A 26,576-nucleotide genomic window follows, 5' to 3' on the forward strand; every position below is an offset into this window, starting at 1 on the left:
TTAAGATTTTATTTATTTGCGAGAGAGAGAATGAGAGACAGAGAGCATGAGAGGGAGGAGGGTCAGAGGGAGAAGCAGACTCCCTGCCGAGCAGGGAGCCCGATGTGGGACTCGATCCCAGGACTCCAGGATCATGACCTGAGCCGAAGGCAGTCGCTTAACCAACTGAGCCACCCAGGCGCCCGCAGCCAGTAGTATTCTACCATCAGCCATCAAGATCACAATTCTCAATTTTTTTGGCCCCAACATATTTGAATAACATGTACATGTGTGTAACACTCCTGTGAGAATACCAAGATTTTTGTTCCCAATCCCCACCCTGCCCCATTTTCTTTTTCTTTGGTCGGTGGGGGGGGGGGGGGGAAGGAATAAACAAATTTTTCACCATCCCCATGGTATGCATATAATCATTTTACCAGGAAGTGGGTGTGGGAACTAGTGATTAAAATGGTTGGGGGGGGGCGCCTGGGTGGCTCAGTCGGTTAAGCGGCTGCCTTTGGCTCAGGTCATGATCCCGGGGTCCTGGGATCAAGCCCCACATCAGGCTCCCTGCTTAGCAGGGAGCCTGCTTCTCACTCTCCTGCTGCCTGCACCTCCCCCTGCTTGTGCTCGCGCTCTCTCTCTCTCTCTCTCTGTCAAATAAAAAAATAAGTAAAATCTTTAAAAAATAATAAAATAAAATAATATAAAATAAAATGGTTTATGGGATCACAGTTGATGGCCAAACCCTGGTATGTTTGGATCCTAGAGCTGAGACCTGCTGAACTCGGGCGAAACGGGTGAAATGTGAGAATTGTCTGGTCTTGTGAATACTGTTGTAACAGTGCTGTCTCTCCCCCACTGCCCCAGGTGGGGGCTATGTACCTGTTCAGTCCCCAGGTACAGATGCTAGAACTCGTCTCCACCACCTCACTGGGTGTCCACAGGTCTCCTTTTTTCCTAAAGTTGTGCTGGGGGAGAAGCACTACAGGGTATGTGGAAACTTTCTCACCAAATAGCCAGACAGTATTGCTTAGATGATGGTATTAATAATCAGTACTTTTTCTTCAGTCTTTATTTGAAATAAAGTTTGGGGTTGTGGGGCTAAAACCTCCCCAGCTTTCCCTAGTCCTCCGTGCTTTGTTTTTATCTTGTAGGATTGTTTTGTCTTTTATATCTTGTTTTTTATTACTCTTAATGTAGCTTGCCCTCATTATTTAACATATGGTAGTATGAAAATATTTTTCTTTGAGATTTAGACACAGTCATAATGTTTTCTTGATTTGTGTTCCAAACATTCAGAGTTTCATTTTCATAAATAACATTAAAATGATTTTCATCCATTGTTTTTTGAACAAATACAGGGTGACCATTTGTAATAGTCTAATAAAAAAAAAGCTCTCAAAGTGAAAACTTTGTAAAATTCCAGAATATCTGTTATTAGCTAATTTATTAAATGATTCACTGTCAATTAATTCATAACCCTCCATTACCTACTTGCAAATAAATAATGAACTTGGGGATTGAAAATAATCGAAATACCTACATACGACTTTAGTTTGAGGATAAAGTAAATATGAACTTTTAAGGATCATTACTTTTTTATATTTTCTTTTTGATATACTTCACTGCCTAATAATGGAAGCCACAGCATCATTGTCAGCATAAGATAAAACAGGGCAATTATCTATTTCTTGTTTCCTGGTACATAATGGATAATAGAGTTTCCTTCAAGACCACAGTGAAAACTAATGAATCTGCTTTTATGGAAGGCTTTGGCCAACCACTAATTTCAATTGTTAATTAATACCATATATTAATATTTAGAATTTGACATTTAAATTTCCAAATCGTACTGTAAAGTAGAGCTCTTTACCATTCTATTTAGAAAAATGAATAGGTAACAAATGCATTGACTTCACGTTTCCTTTTTTTTGTAACCTTGCCAAACTGCTCTGAAAATATAAGCAAAGATGTATCCATCCTGTATTTTCACAACCAAGAAAATGAGGTAGTTTGAACATTTACTTCAATAATTTAAGGAAAACAGCATTTAGCCACAGTCCTTTCTTTTTTTTTTTCTTTGATTGTGAAGTCCTAGTTTGTTTGTCTTAATCTATGTCAGAGTTGATTGAGTTAACAAACCAGCCACTTATTGGCAGAAATATTGACTATTATTCGTAAGATTGGCTAATTGCACTATGTAAAGCCAATACAGTGCAGAGCACAGTTGGATTCCCCCTATAACAGGAAGAAATGGGTCGGGGGAGGGCTGCCTTGTAGATATTTGGCCCATTGTTATGCTTGTACAACACACAGGAGAACAGGAAAAGAAATTAATGAGACCTAGAAAATAGGAAGTTTAAACTTTCTGGAGTTAGACCAACACATCCTTTGAAGATAAGCATCAGTTTATGGAGAGAGTGAAGTGTAAATACGAGTTTCAGCACAAACATGTCAAAGGATTGTAGGTGCTTCAGTGTTGACCTTTATTTCCAGTGGTTGTAGCAAAGGTCAACCTGACAAAAATTAATAGGGCGTACTCTCTTACTTGCTGTCTTGGTAAGAAAACCATTCACATTCTTCAAAGAATATACTTTACAGTCTCAAAGATAGTACGTAGCATCACAGGGCTCTGGAACCATGCAGAGTGCAGTCATCTAGAACCAGACTGAAACCATGTAAACTGGAAAACATTATTTATTGTTGGCCTTCCTCCAGATCTTCTGTGATTCTTCTCCTGCCGTCATGTGCTTTAAATGCCAATTCTCTGTTTCTCTCTCCTCCTGTCCCTTTCTCTTGTCTGTGTCTTGCTCATACACATGCCCATACATACACACAAATATCTATTAAACATTAGCTATTTAATAGACTTTATTTCCATTCTCAATCTAATGGTTTATTTAACTAATGAATCTGCTTTTATGGAAGGCTGCAGGTACATTAATATTAAAGCCGTATTATTTGAGCCAGGAAAGTGACAAGGTGTACCTATTTACTCAATTTTCTTTGAAAACCAATTTTCTTACCTTCATATTCTTTGAGCCTCTAATAATAATTATAAGGTTGAGAACAGAAACATCCACAGCCAGATACACTTAAGACTAATTCTGTGATCACCAAGCACTATCAAGTTAATGGATATTAGCCATAATGTGCGAATTTATAAACCACCTCTTAACAGGTTGTGAAAGCTCCTTGTGGCAAGTAAAGTACTATAAAGTAGCAATATACATTTAGAATTAGTAGTAATAGTTAATATTAATAATAAACCTCTCCTTTTTATTTTAAACCATTTTCTTTTTATCCCCTCTCCTGCCTAGGAGGGAGAACAGCTCAGAAAAGCAACCCAGGGAACCAAAGGCTTATAATTGGCCTCGAGAGACTTGACTTAAGTAGTTATGGCAATAACCCTTTGTGCCCTGATGTTCTTTGCTCATGTAGATTACCAAGGCCTTCATAAGCATTAATTAATATTACCTCATAAGAGTTCAGAGAGGCGGTGAAATACTAATACAGCCCATAATCCTTCATCAAAAATCTTTGGGGTCCTTTTGTTTCAAAATTTAGAATTTTTCAGATTTTACACAGGTAATGCCATGCATATATTGTATGGGGTGTGGGCCAGCATTCTTTAATAATATATCAATATTTCTGCAGCTAAATATATAAAAATTCTCTAAATGAAATAAAGACCATAAATACCCTTATTTCAGTTTAGATCAGGTTTTGCTACCAAATGAATGAGGAAAAAAAAAAAAAAGAAACACCTTGGTTTTCAGGAATTTTTTGATTCCAGAGCTGCAGATGAGGTATTGTCCCACCATCTTCTCTTTGGCCAATGAGGCAATGAAACACAGACTTAAGGCCAGGAAGGGCAGACATGTTTTTTGACTCCCTGTGACCTTTTTCTACAGCTCTGAGAATATAGGTGCTCCTCTTGTTAACATACACTACATAGTAACTTTGGGGAAAAAAACAGATTTTGGAGGTTATTGTCCTAGTATCAGTACAGAAAAGTTTGATTGGTTAAGTACACGGATCTGGGGAAAACTAGGCATGTGTCTACTTTGGTCACATTTTTCAGAAAAGAATTATCCATTAGCATTGCTGTATTAATGACAGTATTTTTAACACTTAACAGAAAAATTATTTTGCATGTACAGTCAGTTCTGCTACAACGCTTGTTTTGAAAACATTAATTTGTTCTCGTGCTTTTGGTATCTTTGAGAACAGTTTGAACATAAGACAAATTTCATGTCTGCATACATGTGATTCCATCTGTTAAAAATACTAGGGGAAGGCAGAAAACTGCACCCAGCAGAATGAACCATGTAGGAATATACAAAATACACATGTGCATATACCTGAAACATCCACCAGCTGTCTTAGTTCACCGCCCTGTGTTAGGAACCTTGCCCATCCACATCTGGGGTTAGATCTTTCTGTGTGACTCGGAAAACCCTCGTTCCATCACTCCACAGTAACTCATAAGTTGCGACCCATCTGACACTCACTTGCACAAGCAAACTTCAGGTCTTGTGCCCCAAACCCCCTTTCCCCATAAGTCCTTTTCCAGTGCGTGATTTTGCATAGGGCAGTGAATGTTAGAAATGCAACTGTCGCCTTATAGCCCAATGGACTGTGTTAATGAAGCATAAGGGGCACAACACCCTAATGGACCCTTCAATAAGTTCCCACACAGTGTTTCTGAGTAGAGGTATTCTAATTTCTGGTGAAAAGTTTCTCGAGCTAAAAAAAGACAAAACAAAAAACCCAACTAGGCATGACCACTTTCTTTTCCCGCTTCCATTTTGGAGACAATGGCAATGTTGTTTCTGAAGGCATATACCTCTGTTAACAGTTCTGCCATGCCTAAAATGCTTTAGATATACAATTTGGAGGAATTTTCCTCCCCTGTCCAAGTTACTTTAGGACCTCAAACCTGAAACTGGATCCTACCCAAGTATATTATGTGAATTAGACCTTCCATCTGAAATCTTAATTTACTTTCATAAAACTTTATAAGTATGTCCAGATATCCACATTTGCATAATCACTACACCCCCCCCCTTCCCTTGCGTCTCTCTCTTGGGCACAGAAAATGCGTGGCTGCCAGATACATTTGGAAGTGAATGCATGTGACTCTTCACCCCTTGGAACTGGTGTTCTAAGAGCTACTGACACTGAACCCTAATGTATTTTTCATTAGTGTTTAATGTTGGGAAATCCCATTTCATGGAGCCCAAGGATTAAATTACTTCATCTGGAAGAGAACAAGTGCATTCCACATCTTTTTCCTGAGGTGAAAAAAAGAATGAAGCTGAGATCATTTGCATTTCATAAGGGTTTAAGGTCTGGATGTATTCCACTCAATTCAACAATCCAATATTATAAAAGCTTTTAAAGACAATATTAACAAGTAGGGAAACCTGGCATATTTAAAATGTGGAAATAAAAATATACAATAAAATAGATATAAATCAATAAAACACACATACACATATAATCACAATAACTATACAGAGCAGTTCTACCTGCAGCAGAAGTGATATAATGTTACAATAATACCATGATTGTACTTTTCAATGAAGTAGAATTTTTATCATGTTTCATAATAAGGAAGTTGCAAAAATTTTGAGGAAATCCAGCAAGCAATAAATCCAGATGATAATGAGTGATTCTTCTTTTGAACAATTGTACTGAATAGAGACTTTCTGTCTTTTGAACAACTATACTGACACAAACACCTACTGATTAAGCTAATAGATGTCACGTGTCATTTGGAGGTGTTCTGGACACAACACCTAAACTAGATTCTTTTTCTTCTTCTAACTCTGGACTCCCACCCTTTGTTTCCCTTGCTTGCATCATTAAGTTCATGGATTTAGATGGCAAGTCTGTAGAGTGTGTCACTGCTGCTCTTTTCATGTCTTAGAGGGACGTGATTTTAAGCACCTTTTTGGGGTATCATTGTCCTTCCCCATGGCTGTGGGAGAGATTTCACTAGGACCTCCAAGGGGGAAACCTACTGCTTTGTGAACTGTCAAATAGATACCCAGTGACCACATCAGAATGAAAGAGCCCAGGGGATGCTGAGAGTGGTTCTCTAGGTCCGATGGGGCAGTGAAATAAAAGCTCTTAGGGATTTTACTCTGTACCTAGCACTGTGCTCATGTGACATGCAAGAAAAGTAGAAGATGATCTTGCTCTAAGAAATATGCAGTCCATTTTGGTAGATAAGACAAAAACATGGGATAACAAGAGAATAATATTGCAAACTCAGGGGCCAAAGTTATGATAAAAATAGTAAATGGTAAAGTCAGAGAAGACAGTCATATTTATTTTCCAAAATAGCATATGGAAAAAAAAGTGCTGGGCTGGGTGGGAATCATCAGACATAAGCAGACAAATTCATACAAGTTGAATGACTTTGAACAAGTCACTTTACCTCTCTGAGCCTTGGGTTCCTCATCTGTAAAATGGAGAGGGGAGGAAGGAGAGCTGAACTAGGTGATCCCTATGGTCATTTCCAGTCTGAAAGTTTCATCCTTCTACTGCATTTAATAAATGCGTAGTCACTGACATACTATGTCCAAGCACATTTTATATGAATTAAATTTAATTGCTAAGAGAAAGGATTATTATCTCCATTTTACAAATGAGGAGAGGCAGAATCCAAACCCAGGTTTGCCGTTACCCCCAAATTCTATGCTCTTTCCACGATGCTGCACTGCATACTATTACACCAAACCACCTTCCTTTTCGATGCTTAAGGAGATAAGATCTAAGGAGGGAAGCAGACATATAAACAAATAACCACAATGGAAGGTGGTATGTCATAAGTGAAAAATCCAGAAGATGTGGAGGGTTCTGTGTCTCTAAATCTTAAGGAGGTAAAGAGAGCTTGTATTACAAAGGTCTACAATGTAGTGAGTGGAGCATTGGCCAGAGAGTCAGGAGATGTGGGTTCTAGTTTGGGCCATGCCCAGTGTCCCTGGACAAACTGTTCTCTGGACATCAGTTTTCTCATCTGCAAAATGAAAGGATTTTCACGGTCTTTTGGGTTCCAGCATTCAGTGCTTTTCTGAGTCCAAAGATGGAAAGCATGCTTCTAGTTATGGTTATGAATATGAGCCCTGAGGTTTAAAAAAATTAATGAGATGTTAAGTGCTTGTGATGATATTTTTAGTGGATATGGGATTTGGGCTGGGCCTGGAATAATGGGTTGATTTCGAAAATTCATGAAGCATTTTAGTTCCTTTTAAATAAACAAGGGTAGCTGATTATCTAAAGGAATATTTTGTATCAAAATGAATTATCACTACTCCTTTCCCTATCTATCTTTTGTACAACTTCCTTTTTCATATAGCAAGTTTATTTAAAGGGAGAGCCATCTATAGGAGAAAACATAGCCAAGAATTTGTCATGCTCTTGGGGCACCGGTATCATTTTAAAATATGAAAACCATGCCAGTGTCTTCGAAATTCAAGTTGGAGGTAGAGGGATGGAAAGAAGTTATTTTTTTCCATGTGATCAGCCACTGTAAAGTGAGTCTCAGCACAAACCAGCTGAGCCCTTTTGCTAGGCATGGAAAGCCTCTGGCATTTTTCTGCTTTTTAACTCTCAGTCATTTGGGAGGTGGGACAAAGCCATGCTGTCTACAAAGTTTATCCAGAACGTGCTGGTGTTACAAGAGATCACTTGACATCTATTATGTTTCTCCTGTGGAAGAGAGGTGGCTATCAGCTACAATAGTGATTCCTTTTCAAAGGGGTTTAATTGGGGCATTTCTCGTGGGCCAAATTCTAACTCTCTGTCTATACATGTGCCTGCCAGGAAAACAGTGGGAAAATACCAAACAATAGCGACAACAGAAGTCTGAGGACCGCTGTCCCAGGCTGCCCCCACTGCAAACAGGCAGAGAAAAAAAGGGTTTCCCTTCCACCAAAGCTGCGGCTAATATGGTAGAGCTCCTAGAAAGGTGTGGCGGGTGGGGGAGGGGCGCAGACTGTGTGTTGCATGGCCATGGAAATATATATAATAACCTGAACAAACTCCTTTTCCAAGCAGCACTCTTATTTGGGGGCAGGGGGGGAGCGGTGCTGGCAAAGAGATGAGTTTCGTGCAGTTGAGTTCCATACTCAGGGAGCTGTTTTTCTGGAGTATGGATTTGCTCCTGTGTAGGCAGGCTAGCATCCTTTCCTGAGGTAAGCCAGAAGGTGGCCTTAAACTTTTATTTGAAGTGTCGAATGATTTTTCTTGCAACAAATTTGTGCCTTTCACTGGTATTTTCCGAAGTGAGACTTTTGCAACTGATGGAAATCTGCTCACTTCTGTTCTGTAACTTAGTGTCTTGTTGATGATTTATTTGTTCGGTAGCAGAAACTATGACAAATTGTGTGAGGCAGCCTCATTTACTTTTTAGCTGCTATAGCCCTGAAGAATTTACATGTAAATGCAACTGTGAATTTTTTTTTTTTAAGATTTTATTTATTTATTTGACAGAGAGAGACACAGCGAGAGAGGGAACACAAGCAGGGGGAGTGAGATAGGGAGAAGCAGGCTCCCCGCTGAGCAGGGAGCCCTATGTGGGGCTCGATCCCAGGACCCCGGGATCATGACCTGAGCCGCAGGCAGACGCTTAACGGCTGAGCCACCCAGGCGCCCCGCAACTGTGAATGTTTTACATTTCGTAAGCGTGCTGCACGTGTTTTTGTAAGTTAAGTGACATTTTTACAGATAGACTGAACTTAAAGCTCTGCCCCCACCCCACAGGTTATATTCTTCTGAAATCCTCAGTCTGACAAGCTGTGTTTTCCTGACTGCCAAGTGGGAGAGTAAGTCTCTATTTGGTGTTTTTCTTCTCTCCTCTTTAGACATGCAGAGCAGCCCACACAACCAGTTCACCTTCAGACCCCTCCCGCCGCCGCCGCCGCCTCCGCATGCGTGCACCTGTGCCAGGAAACCACCCCCTGCAGCCGACTCTCTTCAGAGATCAATGACTACCCGCAGCCAGCCCAGCCCAGCTGCTCCAGCTCCCCCAACCAGTACACAGGACTCGGTTCATCTGCATAACAGCTGGGTCTTGAATAGCAACATACCATTGGAGACCAGGTACTTGAGCTATTATTGATCCCAATAACTTAAATATTGGCAGAGGATGATTCCACCGAGTGCAGAAACTCATTTCACCGTAGACATCTGCAGAGACACACGAATGCACACGGAGATGCACACCCAGATGCCTGGGCAGAGGCAGACCCCTCTGCGGGCACAGGAGCGCACACAGGCGCACACATCTAGACTCGGGCACACTCACCGACACAGACCAAAGCAGATTCACGTGGAAAGATGAAACCACAGGTGCATAAACATCCCACAGGCAGCCACCCCCCAAAGCATATGAAACGAAGCAATTATCTAAACTATCAATGTGTCCTCCGTGTAAAAGGCACTCGCCCCTTGTTTTAGGAAACTGCAACATTACAGGAAAATCCAAACACAATTGGAGGAACAGTGACAATTTGGATTTTATTGTAAGATTCTTTCAAAAAGTAAGTTGCCTTCAAACATTTTTAAAAAGGATTCGCTTCATAGATCGGAGGTCCGTGTGTACTTTTAAAAACTCGATTCTGCCTGTAGGGTGCTGTTTGGTCTTTTGACAAAAAAGTTTGCCTCTATTTTCTGGCACTTCACATATTAAGGTTTTGAGATTCACTCTTTAAATCTTCGTCATGGGATTAAAGTTATAGTTCTAGGTCTCCGGGTCATAATAGACTTTAGCACTAGAGGCGATTAAATGAGAAATTATTCATCATTTCTAGACACTCCCTCTTAAATTAAAAATTACAACTTCCTATTAACATAGACATTACCTAATAAAACATATGATTTTGTTATCTTTTAAGTTCAAGGACTTCCCCTTGCCTTATTTAGATCTACTACCAAAGCTTTTTCTGAACACATTTGTATGTAAACAATGGGTATAATATATCACTTGATAAGCAATGTGTGCTGTCAACTCTGATCAATTTCCATCCCAATATCTGGGAATTGGAATGGAAAGGGGAGGACTAATAAACCCACATTATAAGACTGCTTGTTTGTTTGTTTTTTTTTCATAGCAGATTAAGTTATATGCCAGGCATGGCATCAGTGTATATGTCACCACCAACAAACTGAGAGCATTATGGCTCAAATCCAGGAAACTCTATATCATCCATCACTACTAGATTAAATAGATTCATAAACTGATATTTCTGTTATCTCCCAAGAGAAAATATAGCAGTCCGTTCTGATGGTGAAGATAACCCAATTAGAAGTGTACGAGTGATAGTGTTTGTGTATCGTTTCTTTTTTTTTTTTTTTTTAACGAAAGAGGGAGGTGAATGAGGTGAGAGAAGCAGAGAACAATGTGTATCTTTAAGGAGTTTTTGCGAATGTTGGTGATTTACTCCTTTTTAAAATTTATTTACTCAAAAAAAATTTATTTACTCACTCTTTTAATTCTTTTGTGGCGCTTGGTGATAGCTAAGGAAACAGTGGGGCAATCTGGTTATCTAGTGATCATGACAAGCAAAACACACTCCTTCCCTCTAAGAAGCCCAATAACAGGAAATCTGGAAGGAGGGTGGGGAATGGGGCTCAGGCAAAAGGAAAGAGAAAACTATTCTTATTTGAAGTGTACATCTAAGCGTGTTTGTACAAACTGCACCCACGGACCTTCTGTATCCATGCAAGGAATGTATTAATTGGTCTCAGCTTCATAAGACGCAGAGAAGAACATAAGTTTTCATGTGAGATTGTGCAGAGAGTACCTTTTTAGTACGTTTGGGAATATATTCAGTATCACAAAGATGAATTTTTTAAAAACCTAGAAACCCTATCAGCTTGATGAGCTAGGATTTCCCAAATATATATCCTTTGAAATGTTTGATTCACATGTAGTCAGTAAAAGGTAACTCTGGGGGCGTCCTGGCACATCGTCATGAGCCTCAGCTTCCTCATCTGTAAAAATGAATGTGGAAATGCCTGTCTCAACATGTTGTACAGATGATCGAGGTAGTGTGGCAGAAAGTGCCTCGTACATTGCAAAGCGTTATACAACTCAAAGGTAATGCTGCTATAAAAAATAAAAATTTAAAAAAATACTATTATCCTTACTAAGTGGTCACCTGCCTCTGCTTAAATAGCTCCAAAATAGGTGATTGATTTATCCCAAAGGCATTCTATTCCATCTCAAGCAACTACCAGAGGATTCTTATTGAACCCAAATCTCTTACCTCTTAACTCTGCCCATTTCTCCCAGATCTGCTTCTGTGATCTCACAGAATAAATAAAATCCCTCACACACCTGACAGCCCTTCACTCTTCCTGATCCTGTTCTTCTTTGACCTGCATGTTTCCCCAGTTCCTTCCCCATTTCCTCACATCAGCTGGTTTCAAATCCTCCATCCTGGTCTCTTTCTTTAGAACACAGTTCTAAACTGCTGCCTGCACTGCTCTTGAAGTGTCTTAGCCAAGGCTGAATGCAGGTGGGGTTTTTATTAGGCTCCCTGGTCACAGGGAGCAGAGTTCATTCAGGTTGCCTCAAATAATTGAGAACATCTTTTCAAGATAAAGTAGTCCCCCCGCCGCCTTATTGGCGGTTTTGCTTTCTGTAGTTTCAATTACCCACTGTCAACTGTAGTCTAGAAATAGATGATCGTCCTTCTGACTTATTGTCAGAAGGTCAGTAGTAGCCTGATGCTGTGTCACAAGGCCTAGGTCATTCCCCCACTTTATCTCATCAGATAGGCATTTTATCATCCCCCATCATCACAAGAAGAAGGGTGAGTACAGTCAGGTATCTTGAGAAAGAGACCACATTCACGTAACATTCATTATAATATGTTGTTATAATTGTTCTATTTTACAATCAGTTATTGTTGTTAGTCTCGTACTGTGCCTGATGTATAAATTAAACTTTATCATAGGGATGTATAGGAAAACATAGTATATATAACGTTTAGTACTATTCCTGGTTTCAGGTATCCACTGGGGATTTTGGAATGTGTCCCCCTCAGATAAGGGGAGACAACTGTATTCTCTCAGTCAGGTAAGGCCAGGGGGAGAGAAAGGGCCATATGATTAAAAAAAAAAAAAAAAAAACAAGCCTACAGCGTGGCCACCTATGGCTGCCCCTTGAGCAAGGGTTGGGAACAGAGCTGATGTACCTTAGATGGAACTCTCAGCAATCACCATGATTGACTTATTCCAAAATTTGTGCTATGACTGACAAATGGTTGTCTCCTTTGTTCTTTTTTTTAAAGATTTTATTTATTTATTTATTTGTGAGAGAGAGAGAGAGAGCACAAGCAGGGAGGTGGGGGCAGAGGGAGAGGGACAAGCAGGCTCCCCAATGAACAGGGAGCCCAATGCAGGGCTCGATCCCTGGGATCATGACCTGAGTGGAAGGCAGATGCTTAACCAACTGAGCCACCCAGTCGCCCCTGTCTCCTTTGTTCTGACTAAATATTTCCATTAATGCTGCCTACTCCAATATAAGCTTTTTTGGTGGCTACATAACACTACTGATATACACTGAGAACACTTAGTAACTGAACTCTTAAAACTTCTTAACAAGTTCTGAGGCTAAGCCACCTTTCTTTTATTCTAAAATTATATAGTTGGAGATTTTTGTTATTTATTTGACAGAGAGAATGAGAGGGAGAGAGCAACAAGCTTGGTGAGGGGCAGAGGGAGAAGCACACTCTCCACTGAGCAGGGAGCCTGTCACGGGGCTCGATCCCGGGACTCCAGGATCATGACCTGAGCCGAAGGCAGACGCTTAACTGACTGAGCCACCCAGGCGCCCCTATAGTTGGAGGTTTTTAACTCTGTGTTTGGGATGGGGGGTACAGGTGGAAATATGTTTAGAGCCTTGATTTGGCTTAATTTGATTTTACCTTGTTAGCCTGTGGAGATGTAGTTGAATTCAAATTCTGCTATACAAAGTATTTGCATTGTATTGCTCCCATAACTGTGTCATCTGTACTTTTGTTAGGTATGCTCTCCTCATTTCTTTTTTTTTATTATTATTTGTAAGTCATTAATAAAAATGCTATTTAGGATAAGATCAAGGTTGGAGCTCTGTAGCACGCCACTGGAATCCTTCCTGTGGGTTGACACTTGTCCATCAGGCAACATTCTTTTACTAGAATACCACCCACATTTCTCCATCTTGTTTACAGGCATATCATGAGAGACCTTGTCAAATGCCTTGCTGATACCCAGATACAGTATGCCTACATTTTTACTGATCTGCCAATCCAATAGCCATGTAAAAATAGGTGAAATGAGATTTGTTTAACATGACTGGTTCTTAGAGAATTTGTGCTGCCTTCTCATGGTTACTATCTTTTTTTAAAAGTGCTTACAAATCATCCTTTTAATAACATGTTCTAGAATTGTGTACTCAGTCAACATAATATCCCTTGATCTAGTCTAAGGATCCCATGGACTTCCTGTTCCTTTTAAAAACCAAAACCAGTATGCTGTCTCCAGTCCTCTGACACATATCATCACACCACGGTCCTGAAACTAACAACTATGAAATCTGTGAGACTTGTCACCACTCTGGGGCAGAATTTTAATTCATTTGGAACAGTTGAGTGCCTTCTTATGAATGCTTTGACTATCTTAGGCTTCAATTTATGGTTACAGATGTTTACTTTACCCTTTTCGGTCTCTGATCATTCTTTTCCACAACGAAAGTGAGTCATTGAGAAGGCCTCCCTGATCTCGGTTATCCAGTAGCATTGCATGAGTTGTACATCTATCCTATCCATGATCTTCTTGTTCTAAACCTATATCTAAAAAAAATTTATGTCATCTTTAGCAGGTTTTTTTTTCAAGTTTCAGGCTCATTTGGGGTATAAACCTTCTTGGCATTATTTTCATCACACCCTCTTAAATTTATTTATCCTTGATTTTCATCTCTTTCTTTTGTTCCACGTTCCTTAGAAATGTAAACTGAATGGAGAGCACCCAGTACAGGCATGCTGGTTTCAATAGGCAACAAACCTTTCCAACTCTTAATCCATCTCCTTGTTTTTTAAATGTCTCAGGGCATGGAATCACACCGTCTTCACTTTAGAGAACTGCTTTCCTAAAGTCTAAGATTTTGCTTCATAATGTACTTATGGACTCTAAGCTACAGTGGTTGTTTTCTCAAAAGGTTCCTATCACCTTAACTCACCAGTTTCTCTTTTCTAGTCGGTGAGAGAAGCCAGTCTTATATTCTCTACCTTCTCGGAAGTAGAGTTTCAACAAGGGAGGTTAAAGACCTTTCATATATTTGCCTTTAGTTAAATGATACATCTAGCAGATGTCTTTGGAGGTGAAATCACTCATGTTTGCTACACTTTACTCTTAGGACACTTTCGTTATCTATGTTGGAAATGAGCATCCATTTCTTCCACTTGGGCAAGTGGCTTATTGGAGATTCCCTGATCCACCATCTATTAGCTGTATGAACTTGGGCATACTGTGTTAACACTGCCAAGCCTCAGTCTTCTCATCTGGAAAATAAGGATGATAGTAGCAACCTATTCATAAGGCTGTTGTGAGAATTAAAGGAGTTAATATCTGCAATGTATTTAGAGCAGCCAGGCACAGAGTAAGCACTTTGGTGAATGTTAAAATGATAATAACAACAGTAATCACAAGAAACAACTCTACTTTTGTCCTTATTTTTGTCTTCATCTAATTAAAGATGTTTCTACCCTTATGTTCATGCTTTCCCCAGGTAAACACAACATCATTTTGCTTCCTCTCTTAGTATGCTTTTAAATAGAACATACTCTTTTGCCACTGTCTTCGTCCAATTGGGCTGCTGTAACAAAAACGCCACAGACTGGGTTTTTTAAACAGTAAGCATTTATTTCTCACAGTTGTGGAGGCTGGAAACTCTGAGATCAAGGCACTGGCAAATCTGGCATCTGGTGAGAGCCCACTTCCTAGTTCATAGACAACTATCTTCTCTGTGTCCTCACATGGCAGAAAAAGCAAGGGAGCTCCCTGGGGTTTTCCATTCATAAGGTCCCATTAGGGAGATCTCCACCCTCATGACCTAACCACCTCCTAAAGGCTCCACCTCCAAATACCAACACACTGGAGATTAGGTTTCAACATGTGGGTCTTGGGGGGATACATTCAATTTCTAGCAACCACCAAATTCCAATCATTAGAATCATTCCCTCCCTTAGGTTGTGATGGCCCATGTCCATGAGGCTTTGTAAGACTGCCCTGTGATAAATCTTCAGAACAGCTTTCAGATTGTTACCTGCCTTGTGTCATTCATAGAAATAATTCCCCCACTACCCAGTATATTCAGAATTATGTCCTTCCCTGAGTCCTCCCTTACTCAGAGATCAGCCTTTCCAGCTCCACCTCTAAGCCTTTTCTTGGATTATCTTTTTTTGTGGTGGGATGAAAGGAGCGTCTTTTGCAACTGAGAAAGATGGACACATCGCCAAGATGGAGATGGAGAGTCTGGGTGATGTGCATAAGCGTATGTGCTCAAATTACCGCTGGACTAAGCTACTTCATATAGTTGTGAATTGGGACACATTACTTAACTTCCATGGGCCTCAATTCCCCATCTGTTCTGTGGAGAAAATGACAGATCATCCCTTGTGTGGTTGTTTTGAGAACTGCATAAGATAATCCCTGTAAAATGTCTGCTCAGAGCTGGGCACATAGAAAATGTACAATAAACAACATTTTCAATATAAGAGCGTGGCACTGATATGCTGGCAAAGAGAAGAATTCAGAGTCACGACAGTTCCAAGGTCAGAAGTAGCAAACCCTGGTCAGATTTTGAACCCAGGCTGTAGGGCCAGGGTCTTTACATTCAACCACTTTCTGTAGTAAAGAAGGCAAAGTGAAATAAATAACAATACCATAGTGCTTTATTAACTTTGAGTAATTCCAAGGTAGGAACACTTGGAGGTGGTAGATGTAACCCTGAGGAAGTGTTGAGGTAGGGAAATGGGAAAGTAGAAATTTTTCTGAGAAAATGGCTTGAAAGTAATTTACTACTAATAATAAATAAAATTAATAATAAAATCATGAGGCAGCAATAGGTGAAAAATGGAGGAAAAGGCATTCTGGAAAGAGTGTATTATACTCAAAGGCATGCATGGTGACCAGTTATCCATTCAGTAATATTAGGCATTATCCTTTCTATTCTTCCTCTCCCTCTTCCTCCATTTGCCATTTATTTTTTTTGAAGATTTAATTAATTATTTGAAAGAGAGAGCGCTCATGTGCAAGTGGGAGGAGGGGCAGAGGAAGAGTACCTCAAGTAGACTCCCCACTGAGCGCAGAGCCTAACTGCAGGGCTCCACCCCACAACCCTGAGATCATGACCTGAGCCAAAATCATGAGTCAGACGCTTAACTGACTGAGCCACCCAGGCACCCTCTCCATTTGCCATTTAAACCCTTTCTGGTTTGAGAACAAGTATATTCCTTTTAATACTAATAAGAGATAATCATTCTGGAACCAAAGTCCATACTTTTTAAGCTATGATCCAGAAATCAAAATTTCATTCTGAAACTCCTGCTGTTAAATTGCCATATTCTCCTTCCTTATCCAGAGACTTGTCCTTGGATGTACTTCAGTTTGCAGATCTTTTATTCTGATTCTTCTCCAGAAAGTCTCTCTTCCCCTGCCTGTGGGATGAGCCTCAATCCCAAAGCGGTTCTGTACCTTTAGTGGTACAGTGTTGTGCCTTCTTCATGAAAGTTGGAAGAGTGATTAAGAGTGTTGATTGTAGAAGCCAACAGATGTGGGTTTGAGTTTCAATTCTGCTCCTTATTACCTGTCTATATTTGGGCAAATTATTGCACCTTTCTGAACCTTAGTTTCCTGACCTTAAACCTGGGTTAATAACACTCATTTTCATAAGGTTGTGACAAGGATTATTTTAGACCTCACATGTGATTTACACTCATTTTAGTTTCCTCCCTCTTTCTGTTCTTCCTCTGCTGCATATTCCTCCTTTCTCTATTCCATTGGCACTGGCTTTTGTTCCATTCTAGCTTCTCAGAATCCCGACTTAACCACTTTCCTTTCAGTATTGCTCTCTCTATTCTGTCCACACATTCTGTATGTGAGTAGATTGCTCTGCCTTTAACCCAAGGCTAAATGGAGTAGTACTCATTTCTATCAGGAACTCAAACATAACCCATTCCCCAGAGAAAACTGGGACAGTTCTCTTAGCTTCTTGACCTCTTCATCCGGATTTACTTTGAAGTGGAATTATGGTCATTTTTGGAAAATTGTTTCCCTTATTTACTCTCTTCACTGTCCCTCAATTCAAACTCCTAACTCAAAGTTTACTTGATACTCTTACTCATGGGGAATTTTTGGCCAAGTATTGGCTCTAGACCTTAACTTGAACCAGCCCTCAGAAATGATGATGGACATTAACCATGATCTATTCACCATAATGAGTCCTACTCAAAGATTTTGCTGTGGTATTTAATACTATTGAGGACTTGGATTTGATATTAACATAACTGCTTCAACTCACAAAGACAAATCGGAATTGTGTGGGGGAGTCATGCCTGGCCAGAAGAGGGGGTAGCAAGTATTTTCATTGACTTTTAGCATATTCTGACAGATGGCTGTAGCTTGGGATGAGGCTAACTGCCCTTGCTGACTTTAGGCCAATGTGAGAGTCAACAGGGTTATTTTGACAAAAGAAGAGCCAGGGCCATTGATGGAGGAGATGTTGGCAAAGAATGGAAAGAGAAATGAAATCTATATGACCCATGTTCGTGACCAGACTTCTAGAGCTGGTGTCTATCTTGGGGAAATAAGAAGAAATAAATACTCATTAGTAGTGATGGCAGTGATTTAAGTCTCTATGGAATAATACTCTTTAAATATTAACCCATAAGTGTAAATTCTCCAGTGGTAGTTATATTTCTTTGTTACATAGTACTGCTAAAATACACCTAACATTTATAAGTAGGATTTTTTCTTTAGTACATTTGCAATGGAAAAATAGATTTAGAGACATAAGTTTTTTCTTTCAATAATGACTAGAGAAAAAAAAAGCTCAGAATGTACATATTCAGTGCTTAGATCCAACAATATCTCATGCTTTAATCCTTTAACAGCAATGGGGTTAGCAAAATCTATCTTCAGCCACAGATTTAAAGATTCTTTTTAAGACAGGAAAAGACTTCGTAGAAGTAATCTATGCCCTGTAAATCCTGTTTACTACAGAAGAGCAGGAATCAACCAAGCTTTTCAGCCTACACCAAATGATGGATGTGGAATATGTTGAATTTACATGAAGGAGAATTCTGGAGCCTTAAAAATATATTTTACATATTGAGAGTAAAAATAGATCTACAATAGTCTATTGTGCTTAGGCAGTGAAGAGCAGTATTTTGGAGATTATCGTGATACAGTCTCTAATCACTTTGGTGGTTTTGATTTGACTATTTTTGGTTTCACTTTCAAAGTATAAGCCATAGGCAAACATAATGTGTTTCATTTTATAAGGAAAGGAAATTTCACCATAGGTGAGATGAAATCTGGTGTTAATATGGAGAAGATTTTTTTTTAGCAATTCAAATGTGAATCTAAACAGATGTTTTGGGGGAATTTTAAAAGAGTTGATTGGTGAAATATATGAGTGTAGCAAACCAAAATTAAATTTTATTTTTTTAAAGATTTTATTTATTTATTTGAGAGAGAAAGAGGCAGAGGGAGAGGGAAAAGCAGTCTCCCCACTGAGCAGGGAGCCTGATACAGGGCTTGATCCCAGGACCCTAGGATCATGACCTGAGCCAAAGGCAGACACCCAACCAGCTGAGCCACCCAGGTGCCCCCAAAATTAAATTTTAGAGGAATCTCTGTACCAAACTTTTTGCCTCCCATCCATCATATATACTTACCTATCCTGGGTTGTATATTTAAAATAGAAATATCTGGTTTTGATCAAGAGAGAAACTAGTTCTTAACTTCATTGACTACAAAGTTACTTATCCAGTTAATCGTAATAAATATTTTCATTGCCATGTCAAGTTAATAGACACTTGTCTATTTTACTAGAAGTATGAAATGTATTTGAAGTAGCAAAGAATGATTTTCCTGTCAGTTATTCTCCTTATTTTCTACAGAGGTGTGTGTTTGTGTGTGTGTGTGTGTGCGTGCGCGCGTGTGTGTGTATCAAAGACATTCTACTAAACATCTCCCTTTGGGAGAATCCAGCTGGTTCTTTATTAATTCCACAACATAAAAATGTTTATAGCTTTAAAAGCAAAAGATAAGATCAGGTTAAGTCTTGAGGTCTTTGAAATGTCTGTAAGAGTTGTGAAAGTGTGGTACTGACTATTCCATTTAAAGAACAAGAAAACTCAAAAAGATTTGCCCCCTTTGGCAAACAGATAAGCAAATAAACAGTAACATCTGCTTCTCCATTCTGTTAATCTTTTTTGGTGTGATATCTGAGGATATAAGAATGTGTATAATGTGAATATTTTAAATGAAAAACAGTTCAATATAAATACTATGATAAATTAATTCTAGCATAAATAGGTTTTTGCAAATTTTGACAAATATTTGTTGAGTGCCCACATGGATCAGCCAGTGTCCTAGTTGCTGGGGCTACAACAGAGAACAAAACAGACAAAATCTCTGCCTTTATGGAGCTTACATTTTAGTGGGGGAGCCAGCCTTTATCCTCAAATTTAATTATATTGAGGCTAATAATATTGCAGTACTAGGGGTCTATAGATGTAGTATGGGAGAGGGAGGAGAGGAGTCAAAGATACCTCTTAGAAGCCTTTCTTTACCTGCCTTCACTTCCCCACAGCACCTTTCATAGAATTTTCCCTTATCTGTGGGCTAGCATTCTGTGCATATGTCTATGAAGACCTTATTCCATTGTATATTTGCACTCTCCAAATATTTTATTTACTTGTCTTTATTCTCTGTTGCAACTTGAGTGAAAGACTATGTCTTCTTTTTTTGCTTTGATTCCTCAATGCTTAGCTCATATTGTTTAACAAAATTTTTGTAAGGTATATGGACAGACAGAGTAACTGAGCAGGGAATTACAGATGGAGTAGATTTCTGAAATCAGAAATAGTATTTGGTAGAAGCAGACAATGAGTTTTGTTTGGGAAATATTGAAACATCCATGTGGGACATTCATATTGGAAATGCTCAATATCCAATAAATAGTTGAAAATAAGGATCTGGGTCCCAGGAGAGAAAGAAAGAGAAAGTTTTTCTCCTATCACCTACCAGATGCTTGCTACGTGCTGAACATTGCATCAAGCCATTATCACATTTATTCTTAACTTATATTTTTTTAAAACTGAGGCTTAGAGAAGTTGAACAATACGTTGCAAGGGCAGCAGTTAGTATGTAACGGAGCTAGTTCACTCCTGTGTCTGTCTGATTCCAGAGCTCATGATTGACATGAATAATGGAGAGTTTCATAGGTAGACATAATAATTGAATTTCCATGAATGATGGAGGAAGTACTGAAAAACCTAGACAGAGTTTAGTGCAAGAAGAAGACCGTAAACCAAACCATCAGAACACTTACATCTTAGGAGTTCATGAAGGAAAACAAGCCAGCATAGGTGATTGAGGAGTAATCATGAGAGAGAAGACACAACAGAAAAATTTCAAGATCATCATCATGGTTTTCAAATGCTTCAGAGGAGTCAACTAGAATATGGATGAGAAGAAACCATTCATTCTGTCAACTACAGACTTGTTGACTTTGAAGCAGTCAATTTCAGTAGAGTGATGAGATTTAAGCTAGACTGAAGTGGGTTGGAAGAATTGGTAAGTGGTAAGAAAATGGAAGTGGAAGGTAAACTATTCTTCTGAAATAAAATAGTAGATTGAGAGGAAGCTGAATTAGAACAAAGCTTTCATATAAATTGGAAGGAGGAAAAAACAGAGGGGGGATTCCATTCAGTGTGGATGTAGACAGTAGTTACTAGGAGAGCAGCGTAGTTGACAGAAAGAAACCAACAGACCAAGCTGGAGATCAAGTTTCCTTACTGGTAACAAATACGGAAACTTGCAGGAAAGGGCACATAATGCTGAAGACCACCTCATGACCCCGCACAGTGCTACAGGCTTCCCAGGTTGCCAGGTTTCAACAAGGGCATACAGCTGATGATGCCACCACCTCTGGGGAATCATAAATCCCTTAGCGGTAAGAAGTTTGCTTTTCCTATTCTTATACTAGAGCATGGCATTATATCCTTGCACCCTTATTTAAAGTTGGCTCAAATATAAGTCTTATTTCCAAGGGCAAGCAGCTAAGATTGGCCAACCCAAGATTAGAATTCAGACTTCCTGTCTCCATCTGGCATACATGAAACACTAGGCAGTCCCCTGTTGCTGATGAAGATACTTAATAGTGATATATGTACACACAGGGCTTTCATTGACATTATAAAAGCTAACTTATGATTATTTCCAATTCAACTATCAAAATATCAAGTATAACATAAAAACACAGATATCATTGATTTTTTCCTTCTGTGGCATAATATTACCCTCCCAAGTAAATTGACTTTCTTCTGGAAGAAAATATTCACAATCTGCTATTTCCCCTACCTTTCGACTAAAATAACTGTTCTTCTTTAAAATCTATAACAGTCTTATTCTTCCACATTTTGTCATTTACTATACTGAATAGTATTTTATGGTAACATGACTGGTTGCTTTTTAGTAGATGCACTTGCAACTAAATGCTTTTTCTTATTTGCTATCTTCAAAAGACTCAGATTTTAGACAATATGTATTGTATATATGTGTGTGTATGTCTGTGTGCAAATGTGGTCATATGTGCTTATGTATGTGTGTAGGTGTAAGTTTCTGTTGTTCAGAGCCCTTTCGCTGGTTATTTCATTTTAAACTCTAAACAACCCTGGGAAGGCAGGCATAACAGAAAGAATGCCCAATTTAAAAATAAGGAAACTAAGTTGTGGGAAATTTTACTAATGTGTCCATGTGGCAGTTTAGAGCAAGAGTTGGGACTAGAATTCAAGTCTCCATGCAGCCAAGCCAGTATTCTTTGCACTCTAACAGTTTGTCTCTGGAATGTAAAGAACCCCAAGTTATCTCTTTTTGTCTTTCAGTGAATATTTATAGTTCAGCTAAATATCCCTGCCTGGAGATGTAATCTACATTTTATTCTATTCATATTAAAATCTTGATGAGCCTAAATGCCCAGAAAACTGGGGGTTCTAGTTAATTGGATTTGGTAGATAGCTTAAGGTTAAATAGAATTTTTAAAAAATTGCCATTCTTGTTGAAAATCATTCTTAAATATGAATCTACTTTCCATTTTAATCCAAATGATCATAATTTAATCTATTATAATTGAAAATCTTACGTTAAGTCGGGGTTGTCATTCTGAACATGATTTTTTATTGTACAGCACTTTGGATGTAGAAAATATTGTAGAGTGAACAAAATGTCTCATGGTCCCACGATATCCTTTGTGAATTTTGGTTGGCCCCTCGTGAGTAGTTAAAAAAGCGCTGGATTTCGAATTGAAAATCTTGAGTCCAAGTCCAATTCTGCTACTAAATAGTTGTGTGAACTTGATAATGTCTCTTTCTTCCTCTCCAACCTCATTTTGCACAACAGTCAGGTGAGGGAATAAAGCTAAATGGTATTTGATGTCCTTTCGGCCTTTACTTTCTCTGTTTTTCCGTAGCTTGCTTTCTTGTCATTTGCTCTTCCACTGAAAGAATCCTGCTCAGGTTAGCTTTCCAGTTAGTTGGATTCTAATGAATTGCAAGATTACAGATTCTAGGTGAGGTCCCCTAACAAGTCAGATAAATTGAAGTTAAGCAGTCATGATTCCTTCAAAAATTCCAGTAGCCAAGAGGAAATGAGGAAGACACTGCACATCCCTGTCTGTCAGGGGGTAATGGTAATGGCAGACAAACATAGTTAGGAAACCAATCATAGGCCAGTACAAGACTTAGTCTGTGAACATGTTTTACTCGATACACATAGGTGCTCAATAAAAGTTTATTAAATACATGAATTTAAGAACAAAACCCTTTATAGAGACAGGATTCAGGATGTAACACCTTATAAAGAAGTCTACCTTGCCTTGGGTCATATTGTGAAGCCCCCGATTTTTCAGTATTTTCTTTCAAATTGTCATTATCTGTCTAATTAAGAAATAAATATAACTTTATTTTATGTTTCTTATTCAAAGATAAAAATACAACCTGGATTGGGTTTAAGTTCCAAACAGCCATTTCTATACTCCATCCTGTGAATCCATGATGATATTTTTTTCTGAGTACTGACAATGATGCAGAGAGAAAATAAGTTTAGATTCAATATTATATTTGCCAAATAGAGATGTGTATTTAGAGGTCAGAGGAGTGAAATCATTATACTCTTGAAGTTGACCTGACCTTGTTTATCTCCTTGTGCTGTCCCTGAATAATTAAAGCAAACCAATGGTTTTCTTCTTTGCACTCTTGAATCCACGCTGCAGGGAACAAGGGAAAGAATATTTCCCTGGAAGGAAGGCCTGTTTTCCACAGATTCTCCTGTGTTCAAGTGGAATTATATTTTCTGAGCTTTAGAGCATGGTACAAAGCTAAATTTGACTGTTTCTTAGGTGACCTAACCTGAGGGGGGTTAATGTTGTTTCAATCGCTATGATTATTGTATATTCTGCATGTTTTAATCAATATTTCAGGGTTTGGATTTATGCCTTGTGACAGTTCTTGAGAGGTACAATTTGAACAGCAATTTTAAAAATTGAAAGTAGAAAATGTTTTCTCTTTTCCATATCTTACAAAGATTTCCTTGTTTGGTCAGCAGGAGTAAAAGTTGGAGATAATTATGAGTGAGTTGTATGTGCTCTCTGGCCCCAAGGTACAGGGTATTTGTTTGGATAATAGACCAATCCCAAGTGCACATAGCCTCAAGGGAGGAACAGCTGTGAGCTTGGGAGGACGATATGATCATGAGTGACTGGCAGAAAATCTTTTTTCTGAGAGTCTTATAAAGAATGACAGATTCCCTCCCATAGGGATGCTGAATACTTCAAAACTGCATGCTCCAATCAGAAGAATAGTTTTAGACCATTTCTCAACCTCCCTGTGGCATTTCAGGCTGTATGATTGTTTGTTGTGGGAGCTGTCCCATCCATAATAGAATGTTTAGCAGCATCCCTAGCCTCTTACCCACTAGATGCCAGGAGCACCCTCCCCCTATCGTGACAACCAAACATGTCCCCAGACAATGCCAAATGTCCCTTGTGGGCCAATTCATCCCCAATTGAGAAACGCCATTTCAGACTAATGGAGAGACAAAATCTTTTGTTTCCTTCCTGCTCACTTTACTCAAGATTCTAGCAGTTTCTTTTGTTCCCTTCCCATCTTCCCTCTTCATATTCCTTTCTTCCGAAGGCTTTGTTCGTGGGTTTAGATAATTCTCGGGTTTATAGTATAATTTGTGTTGGAAACCACTGCTATAAGTTGAATGTTTGGATCTCCCTAAAATGCGTATATTGAAAACCAAGATGATGGTATTAGGTGGGGCCTCTGGGAGGTGATTGGGTCCTGAGGGTAGAGCCCTCATGAATGGGGTTAGTGCCCTCATGAAAGAGACCTCTGATTGCTCCCTAGCCCCTCCCGCCCACCTGATGCCCACAGCAGACTGGGGAACAGTCTGTAACCCAGAAAAGGCCCTTTACTAGAATCCTACCATGCTGGCACCCTGATCTTGGACTTCCAGCTTCCAGAACTGTAAGAAATATATTTCTGTTGTTTATAAACCAACTGAAATTGATGGTATTTTGTTATAGCAGCTCTAATGGACTAAAACAACCGCTAAACTTAAATCCATTTAGCTCTAAGATCTCCCCACCCCCATCAATTGGTTTCCTTTTCATATAGTGGTAACTCCTTATATAATTTTATCTCCAATTAACTTGTCATATCCTGCATTTCTATGTGAAAGTCTTAAGCAAGAGGAATGTATTTTTGACACATTGAATGTGTATCAGTTTGTATATATACTAAATTGGTCTGTTTCCTGGGAATGCAAAAAGCTGGGGAAAAAGCAGCATATCACTGCCAACTATTTGGATCAGATCTAGACAAGGGAGCCCCAGGTGACCTCCAAAGCCACTAACAAATGATCCTCTACCCTAGCATATATAGCCATATCTATCTATCTATCTATCTATCTATCTATCTATCTATCTATCTATCATCTATTTATCAAATTTCCTTTCTTGTTCTATTCCTTTTTCTTCTGCACTCTTCATTCTCCCTTTGTTCACTCTTTGTTCTCTCTCTCCTGAGTTTACTTTAGATCTACACTACTCTTGGGCATTTCGTAGCTCTTCTGATATTGTTCTGTGCTGAAAAGCTTACAGAGCCACAGGAGCCTGAAAGAAAATGGCACATTTGGGAAACCACACATGAGAGGAGGGCCAGAGCTTAGGGGGTATTGGAGACAATGGCAGTAGTGAGGTGGGGAGGCCTGTGGAGACCAGATAATGCAGGACCTTATAAAGTAGTACACCTTCATTCCCAAAATAGGAAAAACACAAAAAAGAAAAGTAACTACAAATTCCACTACCCAAAGATAGTTACTGTTAAGATTTCCATGCTTTCTATGTTAAGAAAAAAAAAAGAAGAAGAAGAAGAAGGTAGCGGGAGGGGAAGAATGAAGCGGGGGAAATCGGAGGGGTGGATGAACCACGAGAGACGATGGACTCTGAAAAACAAACTGAGGGTTCTAGAGGGGAGGGGGGTGGGAGGATGGGTTAGCCTGGTGGTGGGTATTGAGGAGGGCACATTCTGCATGGAGCACTGGGTGTTATGCACAAACAATGAATCATGGAACACTTCATCTAGAACTAATAATGTAATGTATGGGGATTAACATAAGAATAAAAAAAATCAGCTGAATAAAAACCTCCACCTGAAGTAAAAAAAAAAATAAATAAATAAATAAATAAATAAATAAATAAATAAATAAATAAATAAAAAAGATTTCCATGCTTTCTTCTAGATCAGATCTCTGTAGAGTAGGAATTTAGAGTTGGAGTTGTTTTTGTTTTTGTGTGGGAGGGCACAGCACCCAGCTGTGCTTGTGCTGTATATATGATTTCTGTTTTTTTCCCTCATGAGACATGGAAAATTGTTCATTGCCTTAGAAATTATTTGGTTAATGGAAACAGAAATGCTTTAAAACTAAATCAAGTAAAGAGGAGGTTTTTAAAAATGATACAGGATAATCTCCCAGGGAAACAAAAGGACAATGAGTCCAGCCATGCCTAAAGAGAGGTGGAACTCTCTTCATTGTTCTTTTGCTTTCTGGAGCCACATGATGTCTCATTACTGTTTCTTTCTGCACATATTCTCTCTTCTCAGGCTTCATTTTAGATGGGATTTGTTTATCTGTTCCCCTGTCATGTTGTAACTCCAGCTCTGGCTCAACATGACCTTGCGTCTTGACTTCCTTAGATGACTGGGATTCTGTGTCCAGATTTCTGAGAGAGGGAGAGG

At 39.1% G+C, this 26,576-nt stretch overlaps 1 protein-coding gene across 2 annotated transcripts in view; it reads left to right on the forward strand.

Annotated features, from left to right (window-relative positions):
- The first annotated feature begins 8,579 nt into the window (after positions 1 to 8,579).
- The window catches only part of TENM1 (teneurin transmembrane protein 1), a 330,568-nt gene continuing 312,571 nt past the window's right edge, over positions 8,580 to 26,576 (forward strand). For both annotated transcript variants that reach the window (XM_081808286.1, XM_081808288.1), the window contains exon 1: positions 8,580 to 9,096. In XM_081808286.1, the coding sequence (XP_081664412.1) occupies positions 8,861 to 9,096 (236 nt within the window). In that variant the 5' untranslated portion in view covers positions 8,580 to 8,860. The remainder of the gene's footprint in view (positions 9,097 to 26,576) is intronic.

This window comes from Leptonychotes weddellii, chromosome X (genome assembly GCF_054177405.1).
Source record: "Leptonychotes weddellii isolate Sample4059 chromosome X, ASM5417740v2, whole genome shotgun sequence".
Classification (NCBI taxonomy): Eukaryota; Metazoa; Chordata; class Mammalia; order Carnivora; family Phocidae; genus Leptonychotes; species Leptonychotes weddellii.